General features: G+C 45.8%; 9 protein-coding genes across 9 annotated transcripts; 3 read left to right on the forward strand and 6 right to left on the reverse strand.

Moving 5' to 3' along the window:
• Positions 1-738: 738 nt before the first annotated feature.
• TrAFT101_010078 (uncharacterized protein) lies at positions 739-1,173 on the forward strand (the record flags this gene model as incomplete). The annotated part of the gene is made up of 1 exon (XM_024900076.2): positions 739-1,173. One exon carries the CDS (start codon positions 739-741, stop codon positions 1,117-1,119), a length of 381 nt encoding a protein of 126 aa, XP_024760981.1. The 3' UTR covers positions 1,120-1,173.
• Positions 1,174-1,963: 790 nt separating this feature from the next.
• On the reverse strand, positions 1,964-2,254 carry TrAFT101_010079 (uncharacterized protein; the record flags this gene model as incomplete). The annotated part of the gene is made up of 1 exon (XM_066128829.1): positions 1,964-2,254. One exon carries the CDS (start codon positions 2,252-2,254, stop codon positions 1,964-1,966), a length of 291 nt encoding a protein of 96 aa, XP_065984954.1.
• A 42-nt stretch (positions 2,255-2,296) lies between these two features.
• TrAFT101_010080 (uncharacterized protein) lies at positions 2,297-2,818 on the reverse strand (the record flags this gene model as incomplete). Its single annotated transcript, XM_024906654.2, has 1 exon — positions 2,297-2,818. The coding sequence occupies one exon, from the start codon at positions 2,816-2,818 to the stop codon at positions 2,297-2,299; it is 522 nt and encodes a 173-aa protein (XP_024760980.2).
• A 563-nt stretch (positions 2,819-3,381) lies between these two features.
• TrAFT101_010081 (uncharacterized protein) lies at positions 3,382-3,970 on the forward strand (the record flags this gene model as incomplete). Its single annotated transcript, XM_024898656.2, has 2 exons — positions 3,382-3,799; positions 3,918-3,970. 2 exons carry the CDS (start codon positions 3,382-3,384, stop codon positions 3,968-3,970), a joined length of 471 nt encoding a protein of 156 aa, XP_024760979.2.
• A 31-nt stretch (positions 3,971-4,001) lies between these two features.
• Positions 4,002-4,572, reverse strand: TrAFT101_010082 (uncharacterized protein). Its single transcript, XM_024908025.2, has one exon. The coding sequence runs from the start codon at positions 4,556-4,558 to the stop codon at positions 4,151-4,153; it is 408 nt and encodes a 135-aa protein (XP_024760978.2). The 5' UTR covers positions 4,559-4,572; the 3' UTR covers positions 4,002-4,150.
• A 2,724-nt stretch (positions 4,573-7,296) lies between these two features.
• Positions 7,297-9,159, forward strand: TrAFT101_010083 (uncharacterized protein). Its single transcript, XM_024901880.2, has one exon. It carries the CDS (start codon positions 7,486-7,488, stop codon positions 8,989-8,991), a length of 1,506 nt encoding a protein of 501 aa, XP_024760977.2. The 5' UTR covers positions 7,297-7,485; the 3' UTR covers positions 8,992-9,159.
• A 467-nt stretch (positions 9,160-9,626) lies between these two features.
• TrAFT101_010084 (uncharacterized protein) lies at positions 9,627-12,059 on the reverse strand. The gene has a single exon (XM_066128830.1). It carries the CDS (start codon positions 11,610-11,612, stop codon positions 10,308-10,310), a length of 1,305 nt encoding a protein of 434 aa, XP_065984955.1. The 5' UTR covers positions 11,613-12,059; the 3' UTR covers positions 9,627-10,307.
• Positions 12,060-12,243: 184 nt separating this feature from the next.
• On the reverse strand, positions 12,244-14,725 carry TrAFT101_010085 (uncharacterized protein). The gene has a single exon (XM_024908024.2). The coding sequence runs from the start codon at positions 14,650-14,652 to the stop codon at positions 12,934-12,936; it is 1,719 nt and encodes a 572-aa protein (XP_024760974.1). The 5' UTR covers positions 14,653-14,725; the 3' UTR covers positions 12,244-12,933.
• Positions 14,726-16,561: 1,836 nt separating this feature from the next.
• On the reverse strand, positions 16,562-16,981 carry TrAFT101_010086 (uncharacterized protein; the record flags this gene model as incomplete). Its single annotated transcript, XM_024903805.1, has 2 exons — positions 16,562-16,758; positions 16,933-16,981. The coding sequence occupies 2 exons, from the start codon at positions 16,979-16,981 to the stop codon at positions 16,562-16,564; spliced, it is 246 nt and encodes an 81-aa protein (XP_024760972.1).
• Positions 16,982-17,429: the final 448 nt, after the last annotated feature.

The following is a 17,429-nucleotide window of genomic DNA, read 5'->3' on the forward strand; positions in this document are numbered from 1 at the left end:
TTACAAGTATTGACGAAGGATAAGGTAGAAATTTTGCCGTAACTTTGAAGAGGATGCAGAGTGAATTAGTGTGGCAATCTAGATTCAGCTGAGGCGCAGTTCTATTTCCAGATGAGTTTGCCCAGCTCTAGGTTTTCCAGTCCTGATACTCTATTTTTAGTCTATATTTAGGAAATTTACTAAGCCGGTCCCTGTTATGTACCAAACTGTTTAGCACAAACTGTTCTCCAGCTTCTTACCCGTGGAGTTCTTCGTTAGACTTTGCGTTTGCATGTTAGCTTACATTTGGGAGCACATAGCGCACATGACAATTCACTCCGCCTCAGCGTAAGCAACAACTAGCCATGTGGCGTACCCACTAGTCAATTTATGTAAACCAGTAATACACTTCATTAAATATAATTATTGCGGCTTATGAATTTCATAAGCCATTGGCATATTATTGTCTGGTAGCTTTAGCCTCAAGCTAGCTGTGGCTTTGTACGGAACACTTCTATCCGCTTATTCTGTACAACATCAAGCTATATATAGGATATCGTAAAAATACATTTTCAAAGAAGAAGTTTTCTATATAAACAGCTCTCCATCTCGCTCTTCAGATACTGTTTTATATCATCACAACAACAATCACTACAACATTCACCACAACAACCACTACAACAAGACCACAAAAAATAACATCTCTTCAATCAAATATCTCAACTCTAATCCAAACCAATAATTCATATCTTTATCAAAATGCGTTCCGCTATTGCCTTCACTCTTTCCACTCTCGCCCTCGCTGTCTCTGCAGCTCCTGCCCGTCGTACAGACTCTGTTCAAGTTCAATTTGCCAACGATGTCACTGGAGCAAACGGCAACGCCTTTATCCCTCTTGATGGATCCAATGTTAGCCTTGGACAGGCTTACGCCGATACCAACCTCGAGAAGGACGGAACTCTCTTTGTCACTAGTCTGGAGTTTACTGCCGACTTTAGCAACGTGGCATGTGTTGTCTTGAAGGATCTCGAAACAGTGGTTGCCAGCATTGCCGACCCAGAGCGAGACTTTCAGACATTCTCTCAGAAGCCTTTGAACTGGCAAACTGGTTTCACAATCGCCTGCAACCGATCTACTTAGACTTTCTCTTATCTCGGGGTTTTGGAGGAATCATAGAAGGGGAATGGTTTCGGTCTTGGGTTTATTATTGCATTTTTTACAGTCCAACTTTTACAAGATTTACATTTATAGATCGATCTAATATCACACTCACTTAGTATATCAGACCATTCATTTAGACTTAATATAGCAAGCTTGCATCTTATACCTATAGGTACCCTATCACTTAAGTGTCAATACTCGTTATTAAACCATTACTTGATTGATCATTAAGTAAAGGGACTCCTGACTTATGTTATAAGTTCCTACTGGCAAAAGCAATCCTGAACTTGTGTGCCAGGACCGGGAGCTTATATCGTTAGTAAAAGGAGCCACGTCTTAGCAACCAAGTGAACTATAAAGAATCTGTCTCAATTCGATCATATACAGCCATAGGCAGTGGAGAAATGTGACCCCGTCAAGCTCTTTACAACTGGTCACGGTCCTTCATATGAAGCTTATATACTATCTGATTTTGGAATTTCTTGACTCCGTTTTGGGAGGCTTCTCCCCTTTAAATGACGTCGCACTCTACATCATGTCGTCACTGCCGAGCCGCTAGAATCTTCCCAGCCACCCTCCACTACAACGGAATATGTTCTTGGCTTTCGCTCTTTCGGAGAATATGAGACATGTGTTATTTTTATGGCTTACACTAGGTTGCGTTTGGCAACTTTTTGGTCAACCAAGTGTTTGACGCCTAGTTTATAGGGTTTCTATCTACATATCACAACCACTCCTTTAAGAGCTCCTCACACAACTTCTACAATCTTTCTCCCATACTACGATGTATAAGACCGTCAAAGACATGGTCGGCTCCAGTACCCTAAACACCCCATGGCTCGACATAGGAACCATTTTTCCCGCCCTGCTCGAGCATTTTCGTGTCGACGACATCAGCGAAGCCAGCGAACAGTAGGGTGAGGCCGCCATAATGCTGCTCGTAAAGCAGCGGAGATGTCAGCCATTTGACAAGCGCGGGCTGGTTGCTCTGGAAGTTGGACTTGACAGACCCTGGGTGAAGGGACAGTGACAGGAGGCCATGCACCGCGAAGCGCCGGGCGAACTCATGTGCAAACATGACCACCATGGCCTTGCTCTGTGGATACTTGGCCATGGCTCCCTTGATGCTGCCCAGCTCGTGCAAGTTGAGGTCACCCTAGTTGATACCGTCGGGTTTGGGCGCCGCTCGATGGCCCGAAGACGAAACAAAGACGACCCTCGAGTAGCCGGGCTTGGCGCCAGACCGGGCGGCTGTCGCAAGACAGATTGGAGTTAGGAAGTGCTGGAAGAGGAACGGACCGAGCGCGTTGACGCCAAGATGCGTCTCGAAGCCCTGGACAGTCTTTCTTCCGAACGGCGCACCTCCGAGTCCGGCATTGTGCCACACTACGTCCAGGCTTGACTCCTTGGAGAGAAATTCGGCGGCGGATGCCTTGACGGTATCAAGGTCGTGAAGGTCAAGTCGAAGGAAGACAATCTCGCCTCGGCCCCCTTTGACGGCTGGATGAGGAGCGGCCGGCTCGAATTTGATCTTGCGGATGGCTTCCTCTGCCTTCTGAGCCGAGCGGCCGGCAATGTAGACACGGCTGTTGAGATTGTAAACGGCCTTGGCCGTCTCGTAGCCACACCCAGACGAGCCACCTGTAACAATGAAGACGCGGCCGCCGTGCGTCTTCATCTCCCCTTACCTACATGTACTTCACAATCGCAAAGTAGCAGTGGATGAAATGATCCGGCTTGAACAATGGCGCCAGCATGCGTATCTTGCAAGTTGCAAAACCGTAAATGCGACAAAACAACGCCGAAGTGCTCGCAGTGCTCAATGTAAGGCGTTCGAACAACACAGAGGCGGAGGAACCAGGCCCTGCTAGATGGCTGACTACCAGAACAACGTATTAGCCGATCTTGCGAATGTATTTACCCCCGACGGGCGAGCAGAATACCGCGGGAACTTTCGTCTGGTCGGAGTGGTCGTGATGTTGTGACTGATAGCGGCTTACCCCCAACTCCCGGCCTCCTCCGTACCGACCACCAGCGCAGATCCTAGAAGGCTAATGAGCTATGGACACCGCCGGTAGAGTTCCCAGCTGTCTATTTCGTCGACCGATATGTCTTTCAGCAGCACCGCATCCACGTCCCGACGGCCTATCCCGGGAGCCATGCGTTTCCCACCGTTTTCACAGGAGCCACGCGGGCGGAGCAAGACTTGTACGTCTCGGCCTTCTTCAATGGGGTCCATAAATGGCTGCCCGTCCTCGACGAGGAACGCTTCCGCGCCCGGTTGTTGGGAAAACGCCGGCGGAGCTGCCTGCGGACGTGGCGCTGCTTCTCCTCTGCATGAGGCTTGTCGCCTCGACACCTTCCGAGCCGCCAGGCAACGGCACCCGCACCGACACTCATCTTGCAACAAAGCAAGGGTTTTTGAGTTTAGAGATGGCAGGTGTCATGTCTGTTGAATGCCCGGAAGCTGGTCTGCTCATCTCTCTCTATGAGATTAACCATGCCATCTACCCATCCGCATTTCTGTCCGTGGGCGCTTGTACACGCTACGGCCAGGCCATGGGTTTTGGAGGACCAAACGCCTTGAAGCTGCGTCGTCCATATAATCGCAGCGAACTTGAAGAGAGTAGGCGACTATGGTGGGCTGTTGTTCTCTTAGGTATATATCCTTTTGACTCGCTCTCAGCTCCCTCTTCCCTCAAAAGCTACATTATAAGGCATTTCCCCTACAAGGCCACAGGCCCTTGATATTTGTTTCCAGCCTAACTTCTACTTAGATTTCTCAATCTTGGTTGCCCAAGTCGACTTGTCTCCATCCATGATCCAATAGACGATGGTAGCAAGGAGCTATATGTATACTTCGTGCCTGCAGTAAATTACGGCTTCGGTTCGCGCATGGGGCATAAGTTATGGATGTGTAGTTCAATAAACGCACCAATTCATGTATTTCACGAACTATGAACTTTGTAGTTGATGTAATATGGACTTCAATGCTGGCTGCTTCGTATGATCATGCTGGCGAGTCCCAAATACCATTGACCATCTCTAGTGCGATTTTATCGTAGCCGCCTTTCTCTTTCAAATCATCCGCCAAGACGACCGTAATAGAATAAGACGTCGCATTCAACGCGTGAAGCGTTATTCCCTCCCTATCTATGACTCTCATAATGTGAGCAAGTAATCTCTCAAACGGAAATGCTCGCTGGAACCGGAATGTGCCAGATGCGTCGGCATGTAGGTTCATGATAGTAATATCCACGTTAGGTGGCCCTGCGTAAAATGATGTACCTTCCGTGACTGGTATAACCTCGCCAGTGATGGGATCTTCTATCTTCCCATCGACGACTGGCCTGTTTGCTTCATAATCCCATACGCCGGCGTGGAATTCATGTGGATGGTCGGGTGGTTGGGAAGGCATTTTTGAATGGCGATAGGAAATGAATATAGCGAGAAAGCTTATAAAATAGAAGAAAGCAGGGAGGCTAGACAATTTAAACAATATATAACATGAATGACGTGGCTACAAACCTCTCTTGCTGCCTGTCGTAGTCCCCACCAGAGAAAGGCTCTCTCATGACTCATTCCAGGCAACATGGCTTCTATTCGGCCATGTCCCACTAGAAGGCCTAAAGCAGTAGACGCAAAGCAAATGCAGGTTCCTGATCTCATTGGTATGGGACCCCTGGACAGGAATTGACCAATGCAGCCTGCTCCGCACGCTGCATAAGACCGCAATAATTCTTATTACATGTAGTTACGTATTATTATCAACCCGGCGCTAGCTGCTCATAAGTGAATGGGCCATTAATATGCTGCCTCACTGCTTAGGTTTAGGCCAACATGTCACTATCCCTAATTCGAGGGCCTGCTAACATGGTTTGAAGACCCAACACGCGTCTAAGAGAATCCCCGTAGTAGTGGGCATTGGCTCTTGGTTTAAATTGTATCAGATTACCATCTAGTCATATACCTACCTAGTATAATATTGTCTTTATAATAAATCAACTTATATCTAAGATTCTATAACATAGTAAAGACAAGATATATTTACTATGTTGAATATTTAATCTATAAAAGCACGTGTCAAGATATAGAGAATATGAGACAGAATATATATGTATATATATATATTACGACAGCGATTGAATATAAAGAATTAATTAAAGTTTTAGTATAAAGAATAAATATAGATGTTAATTTGTTGACAAGTCAGGAACGAACCTGGGAACTGGCTTACACTTATATAAAGATATCTGCGGAACCCAGCCTGCATACCGCTGTTAAGACCACGGAGCAACAACAAGTTACGGAACCATTTGATCTAGCTTGTACAGGTTCTTTCTCTCTAGGATAAAGCCGCTGCCGCAGCTAGGGATCATTTTGCGTAGCGAACTTGTATTGTCTTTCTCTATCTAGTGAAGAGAAGTTCGTGCTATTATTTGGTTTATTTTTAGAGGAGGGTTTTTCTATCAGCTTTGTATGGCACATCTTATGTTATGGAAATTGCAAAATGAAAGAACTTTGTGAACATACCACCTAGCGTAGCTAATAACAATGCCTAGGAACTGAACTTACAGACTCTAACAGATCAAGGGAAAAGACCTCAAGGATAATATATCAGTTCCTTTTATAAGGCAATTCATTCAATAGTGACTAGATAAAGTGAAATCGTTACTTAGTTTTATGTATCAAAAAGCGTCACTTAACAAAGTCTATAGAGAATTATCTTTTGTCCACAGCATTTAGATATTAGTACTCCGAAGTTCCTAGTTGTTTTAGAACATACACATCAAAAAGCTTAACACTAATAGCTTATTAGGGAATAACGGTTCTTCCTGAATCTCTCTCTGAACGAAACCAGTTGCGTATGCTCTGGATTGCTACACCAAACTCCGATACTCCCGACATCTGGACTAGAGCGGAGAGACACTCCAGTACGAACTACCAATTACCACTCATTTCTAGGCAATCACATTCTCGAAGCGCCGACCTGATGGCTGACCATAGGACTTAAGAGTGGGTGTGCACTAATGCGACCGTATTTATGGCCCGTTGCGAAAGATCCTACACTGCCTGGCTTGGCTAGAATAATTAATCGTGATAAATGATGAGACTGCAATTCTAAACCGTATCGAGCATAAGTTTAACAGAAGTCACTCATTGAAGACAGATGGCTTGATAATCATGGTGGCCGGCGCGCTGTAGCCTGTTGCAACTTGTATGGGTCTTCCTTCTCTTCGGACTCTAATCGAACCGCAGGGCCAACGTTTCTCATAACACAAAAAACCGGCTTTATGTAACATTTGATGTTTCTGTTGGCCGCGTTCGAAGTTACAGCCCGAGAGGGTGTGTTAAACTGGTTAGTTGTTTTGTCCCTCATGATACCTCTACTGGAGATGTGGGATTTGTAGCTCTGCAACAGAATCAAAGGAGAGTATTATGACATTTCGTATCGTATGTAAATTAAGGAGAAAGAAAAACATAAGAGGGGCGAATATAGATAGATCGGGTGTGGCAGTTGAATAAGTATTTCTCGTGGAGAGCTCCAAAGCTCTTTCAACTTGACTACATGTAGGCAGGAGAATATCAAAATCTCGTATACCTGAAAGAGGACTGCAAAATTCCTTGGAAATGCTCGCTAAATAGCCGTAAGCTGCGCTGGCCAACTAATTTGCGATTTTGAGTGTGCATTCCAGATATCCTGTTCTCTCGTTATCGAGAGGCAGCCGACCACCCCCGGATTCAAGCCACAAACCACCAATGGGTTGCCACTTTAAACACGAGGAGTCTGTTCATTTGGGATTCAGGTGTGGGATAGATTGCATATCCTACGTTCAGCTATCGATAAATGAGCTGCCTAATTGGATGAGTGATTTCCAGGATATGCATGTTGGTAGCAAAAACAGCCCATCTTCTGCGTATTCTGCCCACCGAGTGGCAGGGCTTGTGATCACGCTGCAGAAAAGCAGAACCAACATGCATAATAGCAGTTCCACCAGGCGCTCCATCTAGTCTCACAGCCTCAGCTACCCGTGCATTAATACTTGATGGTTCTCATGGGGCCCTACAGCATGAGTTAGAATTGCTTCTGTATCAAGAGAAATTTGTTAAAGATATAATTTATAACAATTCATTTAAGAGATGTCTTCCAAAAAAGTGAGACCAAATCCTGTCTTCCAGGAGCTCGCGGAGATACAGCGACACACTGATGTATGTCCGAATCCACAAGACTCCGATTTCGAAACCTGTCGAACAAAGAGAGTTGATGGCGGGAGATGCAGAAATCGCCCTTGTAGGAAGAACGAAAGATGGCACATTCCTAGTCTGTTCCTTGAATTCCAGGACATGACAGAATGCCCTGTCACTGAAAGTTTTCACGAAAAAATGAAAACCTTTGTCACTTATACACATTGTAAGGGGAGACATCGTGACAGAGCCCTCGACGCTTTTGATATGTGGAAGAAAGAACGTGTCATCGATGGATCCACTTCAAAACATCAATCAGAACCATCTGTTCAGTCAATCGAAACGTCGACTATACAACCAATTACGGCAGCTGCACTACAACTTCTCCCCTCGACGCCTGCACGATCCATAGCATCTTCAGATTATGCGACATCAGATGATGGCAACTCTTTCGTTGATAGCATTACGGAGACTCGTTCACTCAGTAGCAATACGACATTAATGAGCTCTCTCCCTACTACCCCCTTGCGTAATGGAACCATCTCACGATTTGACATGGAAGATGTCACTGAGGAAGAATGTGTTACTGAGTCTATTCATGGGGAAGACGTTTTTATCGAGGACAATAGTGATGAAGAGAGTGCCGAAGGAGATGCTGAAGATATCATTGCTAAAGAAGAGACTATTCGAGACAATATCATCGCCCCCGATATAAAGCAAGAGCATCATGCCGAGAGAATGAGAGACTCTATATTTACTAGCGGCATAAATGATACCTCATCTGAGAGGGAAGACAACGATGGGCGAGAAGACGATGAAGAGAGTGGAGACGATGAAGAGAGAAGAAACGCAGTCATAAAAGGGCTTGGCATTATCGGGATTCAGCGCACCAGGTCAATACGAGACCACTCGCCAGTATTTCAAGTGATCAACAGTCATCCTACACACGAGAAGATGAAAGAAGGCGTTGTATACATCCTTGAACATAAGAAGAACTCTTCACTCTTTAAGATTGGGTGGTCGAGTAAGAGCGCCAAGGAGAGACTGCGCCAACCTAAAAACTGCTATGGAATTAATACCAAAATTATTTACGAAACGAAAAGGTTCGTCGGTGCCCCGCAGGCCGAGAGGATTGCTCAAGTCATACTCCGACATGTCAACATTCGTGTTTTAGAATGCTTCAAATGCCAAGGAGGACACAGGGAGTGGTTCGAGGCACCTAGAGAAACAGTACGCGAGACGGTCATGCACGTTGAAGAGTTTCTCCAGATGCCCGCATATACTCTGCAGGACAAGGTATATAAGTTGTCACCAGAAGTATATGATCGCGTAGTCAAGCAGATGTGCGACTTTTCAGTGGCCAGATTTGGAGAACTTATGCATGGGCCAGGGGAAAAGGGTGAACAAGCAGAGACTTCGGTCGACGGGTTGGTCGACGCCAAATTGATGCCTCCAGCTCAACTTACAGACGAACCGGCTGAAATGTCTCGCCCCAACACTAGGGATGAACTTTCAGAGATACAAGAAGCCAAGCAAAGTTTCGTTTCCACTTCTTCGCACGACACCAAGTCGCAAGACTTATCCGCAGGGACCAAGCTGATGAGGAAAGTGAAGTGGTTCTTCTCAATCAGTGACTCAGTCAGAGCTTATTTTTCTGACCTTTAGAACTAAAGCTTAAGCCGTTTGACGATACCAAACCACCATTTTGTTCAGGCCCTTTGTGGATTTGAGACAAGGTGCGTGAAGGCAGCACAAAGACAAGGCATGGCGTTCGGATATTCTGGAGATAATTTCTTTGCGACGGTGACCTAATGTTGATACCCCGTAGTTTGCATATAGACAATATTATTTCACTGTTTACTCATATTTGTATTACCATCTCGTTCTAACAATATGTTACCATGTATAATGGTCTACGAAATAGTCTGACATGGATTTGAGACAATAATTTGCAAAATATTTGTGTTCAAAGAATGTTAATTTATGACATTGTACGTTTACGCAGCGAAACCCGTGGTGTACTGGGTGCCACACTTTCAGTACACCCATTTCTTACGTAGGGGGGTGAGGCCTCTGGGATATTGCATTCCGTCTCTACCAATAGGATAACGGCGCTTCTAAAATGGGCCGTGCTGCTTATCAAGAGAATTTGCCTGTGAATTAAAGGTGGTGTCATCACGCTTTCTCAATTTTCTAGGTAGCATAATTATTGAGCTATTCCTTATTTACTCTACATTACGATTTTAAGATATGGCCATGCACAATATTAACAACGCTCAGGCTATACGAGGTACAATGCTGGCAAACATAGCTCAAAATTCGCAGTCACTTCTCCGCTATAACTGTGCTGAAATAACCGAGCTGGACAACAAGATTGCTCGAAGAGCATTCATGTTGTTCATTTGTGAAGTTATACTAAAACCATATATTCTCATATGTACCACAAACCGTAAAGTCATTAATTGTTGGCCTTGTCATGGATAACTGTACCAACACATACCCTCTAGTAATATAGCGAGCATTCGGCGGCCAATCTCTAAACTTCATTCCTTGTGTCCCGCATTATACGTTGTAGGGCAATGTGTGTAGCCAAGCGTTTAAAACCAGGTACTGGATGCCTCTGTTATACATATCTATTTCGTTATCTTAAAATGTTCGACTCTTCTAATTCGTTATTTCATCTATTCGAGTTTAGTTCCTCTATTTTAACAAATCCTGCAGTAGTTAGCACACAATTTACACAATTTTATCCATAATAAAACCTTTTCCGCTCTCTGAACCGCATCGCAACGTCGCGATCAAGCTCCAGCCCTCCTTCAAACAGCCACATCAGCTTTAGCGGAGTTCCGGTTTAATTTGGACCGTAGTAATTTCATTCCACTCTTCATCTCGTATTCGGCGATCAACAATGCACTAAGTTGTTATGAGCAGTATAGTAGCTGAGGATCGCCACTTATTGACTGTCGTCGCTGTTATAACAGCTACAGGGAGACCCATTGGTCAAACCTCTTTGCAAGTTTGATGCATCGCTCGTCAACGAATCTCGTGTACACATTTGCCGTATACAGGTTGATTGTTGAGAGGATGATGAAGCCCACAATCCAACAGAATGCGGATGTAATTATGTAATCACCAGCATCATCGCCAGGTTGCGATCCTCCTGTGGCTATGAACCAAAGGATATTTTTGACAGGGTCGCAGAGCAAGTGGTAGATGGTTTGATGTACAAGGTATAGCGAAAAAGATATTCTCCCCAAATACTGTACTGGCTTGGAGTTGAGGGGGCGTTGAAGCTGTTCTGTGGAGCTGATCGCAGAGACAACCAGCACTGAGCCCACCGTTTTCCACGTCTTGTCCACTATCCCCCAATTTCCATCCCACCGCGAGGTTTCGGCAATCTGCAAGAACTGGTATCCTGGCGGGAGAGCACCGTCGTCGCTCAAGCAGAGAAGCCACATGCCGGCGACGAACATGACGTATGTTCGGATGGTGCTGAAGTTTACGGATCGCACCCGGGTTGGGATATATGGTTTGAGCCAGAATGGGTACTCCGTCTCGGTACTAATAGTGTGCAACTCCGACAAGACTTCCAACTCGGCCAACCAGTACCCTGCCAAAAATCCCAGTACATCCCAGAACCCGAAGTAGAACCAGTATGCCATCAAAGCTCCAAGTGCCCAAAGTCGGGGCCTCGGCTTCCAAAACGCCAGACCCAGAAGGAGGAGATACACAACGCAAGACCCGCGGAACTCGAGAGCCATAGTCCAAAGCTGGCCATTAAGACCACCGTTGTATTGGATGGCGAGGATGTTGATGTTGTCGAGCATGTACCGAGCAACGAACTCAACGTGGAACCATGGTGCAGTCCAGGGTTTCCGACCCCATACAATATCATCTGAGGGTTCCCATTGAAAGAGATTGAGGAAGAAGAGGATCTGTGAAATAACTGTGATGCAGAACACGGGTAGATAGATGCGCAAGCCGCGGCGTGTGACTGCCGAAGACAGTCGGCGAAGGAACCCCTCGCTGTTATTGCTGGCCCTCAGTCGGATGAGATTGATTGAGATGGCATAACCTGAGATTACAAAGAACAGGGGCACCATGGCGTGCGCAGCAAAGACCAGGCGGAAGGGCGGCAGCTGATACAGTCGACGATTCTCCTCAGGCGGATCTGCCCAGAAGGACCTGAAGCCGGCGTGCAAAATGGCGCCCATGAAGTAGTGGTCCGTCGCAACAATGGCCGCAGCAATGCCCCGCAGGCCATCGAGCCAAATTGCGCGGGTCATGCTGCGCGTGCTGGTCCGACCATTGACGGGAATGGATATGGAGATGTTGAAGATGTCGAAGATAGGTGGCGTCGTCCGAGTCTGATACAAAAATTAAATAGGGGCCCGGGACTTGCTGTTTCGAGAATTGAAGGCTGCTAGCGCGCATCAGCAGCAATAAGCGCCGTCTTTGGTGGAAACACGCGATGAAACAGCAGTCCAAGCCGTTGCGACGAGGGCTCCACGGTATGGCTCATATAAGCTTATTCCATTTGTCCTTCCTCTCTTGAATATTCAGCCAAGAATGCCAATCCTTCCTGAATCTTTGCTGAAATTTTACTGGCTCATGGCCCTCTATCTCGTCCATTGCCCCGCAAGGTTGCAAGGCTTAGGCAGCAACAAGCTGTCCATTGCTCGTATTCACTTTGCTGTCTCGGTGGTTTACCTGACATTATGCATTTCGAGACACCTTCTGAGAATCAACGGCCAGGGGCTAGTATTGAGTAGAATGAACATCTCAGACGACGTATTCAGAGAAAACACTCGGGTTTAGCAAAGTGATGGCCCTTGGTTCCAACTCGACGGTCCTGGGAGTATTTAGAACGATAATACAAGCAGCAGCCAAATCTCTGCTATTGGTTCTAATGCGTCTGTAACTTTTCATCAGAATCTAGGCAATGATAATTGCACACAGCTAGGGTTAATTATGCTGCGATCTATTGTAGCAATGGCGCCGCAATGAAAAACACCCAGCTGCTGTGGATTAAAGGCGATTCTGACAACGGCAAGACGATGCTGTTCTGTAGGATCATTGGCGCTCTTGACGAATGTGCATCGGGTGATTTGCCAAAACTTTTAGACATCCACACTTCATCAAGGTCTCATCATCTCTCATCAAGTGGATTATCTCCAGTCGCAAATCTCGCTCATCGCTTATAAACGAGTCAGCAATTGTCACTGACAGGGCCACTATTTCTCTGGATAGACTACCTCATAGCTCAAAGACTAGTGAGAGATCTAAGCATCGTATCAAATCTAAAGCCATAGGCTGAGCTGTAAGTGAGGACAGATGCTCGTTAATTGTAATGGCCAAAACATCCTCTGGCTGCCGCCAGAATATCGCCCTGTGAGATCGGCAGTGGCGACGCAGAAACTTGCCATTGGCTGCTCCTCAGGAAGTGTGTTAATTCTAGGTTTTGCATCAGACGTACAAATGTAGGTAGAGTACTCTTTCGTGCTGATATTAAAAGGCCGATAGAGCACAACGGGTAGTCCGTTGTACAATATTACGTGGCCACTAACTAGCAAACGAGCAGAAACTTGGTTTGATAACGCTCAATGATTATGAGGTCTCATAATACCCCAATTTTCGGTATGTTTCGTATTCTGCCCAGGGCCTTGTCCAGTCCGGGTCAAACACATCACGTACTACCCCCATTCCATAGCAAGGCGTAAAAAGTTCCTGACCGTTATTCTCAAAAGGATTTATACCACCACGCTTAAGGAAGTCATCAATCTCTTTTTCAACCCATATCGCGCGCCCACGAGTGTGATCGTCGGTAGATGCAGCCATGATCACCCTTGTGTGAGGGCGCTGCTCTCCCCAATGCAATTTGTCGCGCATCTCGTTGAGTAAGTCGCGGTAGCCGTCAGCATGGGAAATGACTAACATGTTTAGCTGGAGAGAAAGCAGTCCATCTGGGAGTTGTGAAATGACTGATAATAACTCGGCTGTTTCGACTGCAACATGCCACAGCTCGAAATGTTGCAGCTTAGGCCAGCACTCGATAGGAAGGAATCTTCTCAATTCCGGCAATTGCTCTCTGCCATCTGGATCCCAACCCATAGCTATGCTCACATGCTCCAATTGCGTAGCTTCTGCCAGGGCCTTACGCAACAGACCATTACAAACAGCTGACCAGTCCACAAAGTCTTGGCCATCCACAAAAAGCGATAGTTTCAGCTTCTTAAAATTTGGAAGACGAAGAACTGATACGAAATCGTCATACTCCTCGCACCGCCTATCAAATAATCGACAATTGAGCCCAGTCCCAAGGTAGTGGCCATCAATTTCATATTCCGAAACATTATGCTGCTCCTCGGCCAATATCTTTGTGACCAGATTGAAGCCGCGCCATCTCGCTTTTTCATTCTCCCATGGTGCAGCATGAATGGTCGTGTCGATCACATAAGGCCAGGCACGCGGGATCGGACAGTTGAATCCGTATGGAAAAGCTCGAATCATGGGAGTTTCATAAAGAGGTGAAAACAGCCACCCATGAGTAGCGGGAGTGACTGTGACCTTTCGAAGTGAGGAAAACCTTTGCAACCCATATCGAAGCGCATCTGCATCAGCTCCACTAGTAATGACTTCTTCTTGCTGGCGTAGTAGAACTTGGTAGTATTCCCATGATTCCCCCAGAGATAATTCAGCACGCGCGCGCCGAGCCCTGGCAACATGCTCGGGGCGCCTCGGATCATCGCAGCCAAGGCGACCGCATATATTTTCTATATTTTCATCACGCTCACTCTCAAACCACTCCATGTCGGATGGAAATTGTCTCCAAGTAAAGCCAGGTTCTGTGGGCTCTCGAGCCTCAGCAGCATCAACCGCGGAGCGCCATAGACGCGCGTCGTCATAAATAATCTCAACTATCTTATGACGAAGCACATCATGGTCGGCAATGGCGCGAAAGACCTGAATATTAAGGGGATTTGCCGAGAGGAATACCCTGTTGATGCGCAGCGCCGCAATAGCGGCAAACCGCCGACATGTAAGGCGCAGGTTTTTAATTGCGCGATTATTCAAGCTGCTGAGGATATTTTCTATGATTTCGGGGGGTAATAATACCAGATACGGAGTAGAAGTCGGCTTGCCATCAGACGCAGAGATTATCGCGTTTCGCGAGGATGATAACAACGATGGGTCTACATCATCGTCCGTGCTCTGGATCGGGAATAGATGGTGTATCCATTCAGCTCTCTCTCGCAAGGCCTGCGCTACTTTCTCCTCAGCGGATAAAGAGGGCTCCGGAACGTATCTAGATGGACCTCCTCCCATCCTTAGCAAATGGAGAGATTAATTGCTGGGTTGACAAGTTGGCGTTTGTGGGCCAGACCGCGTGAAATCGCATGTGTGTGTTGGTTGTGAAGTTGAGAAGTGGCAGAATCGAGCTTATCCCGAAGGAGTCGACCAACCACCGCACGCCAAGTTAAGCATAAACTCATGTCTAGAGCACGGAATTGCGAGCACGGAATTGCGAGCACGTATATAAATGACGAGTCTAATTGAACTAAGCATCATCTGCAAGCTAGAATGTTATTCAATTTTAACATCCGTCTATACGTTTATTGAAAAATAACCCCCGAAACGACTCTTTCTCCCCGCATAAAATTATACCGTGCCGGTCTAGCAATGAGCCTTTTGTTCATCAGAAAAAGTTGCTTTGCTCAATGCATATCATGGATTAAGCATGTTTGATTCGAAGCTTCTAGAATACTGTTCTGATTCTGTTCACACCAAGTATTCGAGCTCTCGTTTTCTTCTGCTCTAAAGCATATAATGTCCCGCATACACTTCTACGTATTACGTTGATCACTACGTATTACGTTGATCAAATGTGTATCATCGTAACCTTTATAGCATCTAGTGATCATACTCTCGTTGTCTGAACTATTATTAATCCACTCAATCAGCAATTAATATGATGTATCTTTGAACTCAGGTTCCTGGATATAGGATATACCTTGACTCTAACCAATTTTTTGATCTACTAATAAAACAAGTTAATATGGTCTGAATCTAATAGCTACGCAATATAGATAATCTGAACATAATAGTCGCTTTTATTAAGCGTGACCTTGGATAGTCAGGCCTATAATATGACTACATATGCTACTTACAGGGTTAGGGAACTGCAATTTCTAGAGTCCCCGGGATTCAATTCTGTAGCCGTGTTGTTTAATTTTACAAAGCAACTTAACCACAAAATTCATGAATATATATCTTGCCACTACAACATCATTTTTAACGATTATGAGCATATCTAGCCGCTTGCCCTCAAATGAGATATCAAATGCCCGTGAAAATTACTTTATAAATGATTATTTCGCTCTTCGGTACTCTCTGTGCTATCAAGATATATATTAAGCTAATGTTGATACAGATACATACGACCATAGGTAGTGGAAAATTCGGGGTCCCGTCTGCTCCCCCATAGACAAGCCACTAACCGGCAGATTAGTAGTCAGGTGGGTGACCACTGGCGAACACCGGCTGTTGTATGTTTCGTTCTTTTTTGCTCTCTTTTACTCTTATGCCATCGTCTCTCTCTATAAGCTAGAATTAATCAGCTTTATGGCACATACGACCATATCCATTGGAGAATACGGGATCCCGTCTGCTCTCCCATCGTCAAGCCAATGAGAGGCAGATTAGTAGTTGAGTGGGTGACCATCAGCGAACACCGGCTGTTGTATGTTTTTTTTTTGTTGCAACTGCTGTTGGCATTGAATCCGACAAGCCATGTATACTGTATTACAAAGCGTTGCAAGTTTGATTAGTATACAGACGATGGGTCTCGCGGCAATACGAGGCGTTTACACAAGTGATCGCAGTCCTCCGTTCTCAGCGAACCATTTGGTATTAGCTATTAGTGCGTGGTGGAAACCGGGGCTCACTCACCGTATTATATATACGACAGAGACAGGTAATCCATGGCCATGCCAGCATAAGCAGAACTAGCTACAGGGCACATGCTCAAGGTTCAAGCAACTATATAGCGGAACAGCCCATACTTCTAGTCAACGACCAAAGGAGCAACCTCTCCTCAAGCGTTTGAGGCTGCTTGATATTCTCCAGATACGCTCTTTTCAGCTGTAGTGGTTTGACTCTCGGCGTTGACAACGGCAATGTGAATACATAATTTTACTTTGCCATCATGCCTTCTCTCAAAGACATCTCAGCATCTTTATTGCTTGCAGGCCAGGCCGCTGTCAACAACCTGCCTGACAATGTATTCAACGTTCCCTAGGAGCTCACATTCTGGTAGTCTGACCGATTTGCCAAAGATGCCCCAACACGCAACATCAAGCGCTGTCTTAGCATGTGGATGTCCAGCTGTGGCCTCTTCCATAACTTCAATGATGCGGTCGACCCTTTGTGGGTCTAGGCCAATTAGTGTAGGTAAAATATTAGCAATGCCTGTTCGGGGGCCGAGATCTGAGCGTGTCTACCACGATCTCAATCGTGGCGTCTCCAGCTGTTGTCCGATCAGTGGTATCAAAAAGAGCTACCCTTGCTCATGGTAAAAATTGATATTGAGTGACAGTCTGTACTGACATTCTCCTGTAGTCCCTAGATTATGCTCGATATACGGAATGGTAGCCATGCTGAATCATTCAGCCGGCTGACATTTGCAAGCAGCCACTTGACCTTAAATCCTGGCGATAGCCTTAAAGTAAGCTTGAGCAGAAATTTCCAATATCTGGTGGTGGTGGTAAGTCCATTGCAACTCGATTGATGGGTAATATATGATATACGTGCTATATTGCCCAAGGGAAACTCACTTAAATACTTCCAGCAGGAAGAATTACTCTTTAGGGTTTCCAAAGGTGTCCATTAATTCACCCTTAACCCAAGAAAAAAGTTCCAGGAAACACAACGTTTAAAAGAGGAGAGGATATATAGTGTCTCTTAGCCACGCGCTCTTCGCCGTAGTAGAACAGTAAAAGTTCAATCTAGGCCATTGGTATAAATATGTTGCGGACCTAGAGAACGAGGCAGAGGCCATTTCAAGATATGAATCTAGGCGTAACTTGCCTTTCTATCAAGCAAAA

Source organism: Trichoderma asperellum, chromosome 6, assembly GCF_020647865.1.
Source record: "Trichoderma asperellum chromosome 6, complete sequence".
Lineage (NCBI taxonomy): Eukaryota > Fungi > Ascomycota > Sordariomycetes > Hypocreales > Hypocreaceae > Trichoderma > Trichoderma asperellum.

Bases quoted from the DNA above. Each gene is read 5' to 3' on its own strand.
- TrAFT101_010082 (XM_024908025.2), bottom strand. From the start codon at position 4,558: ATGCCTTCCCAACCACCCGACCATCCACATGAATTCCACGCCGGCGTA.
- TrAFT101_010083 (XM_024901880.2), top strand. From the start codon at position 7,486: ATGACAGAATGCCCTGTCACTGAAAGTTTTCACGAAAAAATGAAAACC.
- TrAFT101_010084 (XM_066128830.1), bottom strand. From the start codon at position 11,612: ATGACCCGCGCAATTTGGCTCGATGGCCTGCGGGGCATTGCTGCGGCC.
- TrAFT101_010085 (XM_024908024.2), bottom strand. From the start codon at position 14,652: ATGGGAGGAGGTCCATCTAGATACGTTCCGGAGCCCTCTTTATCCGCT.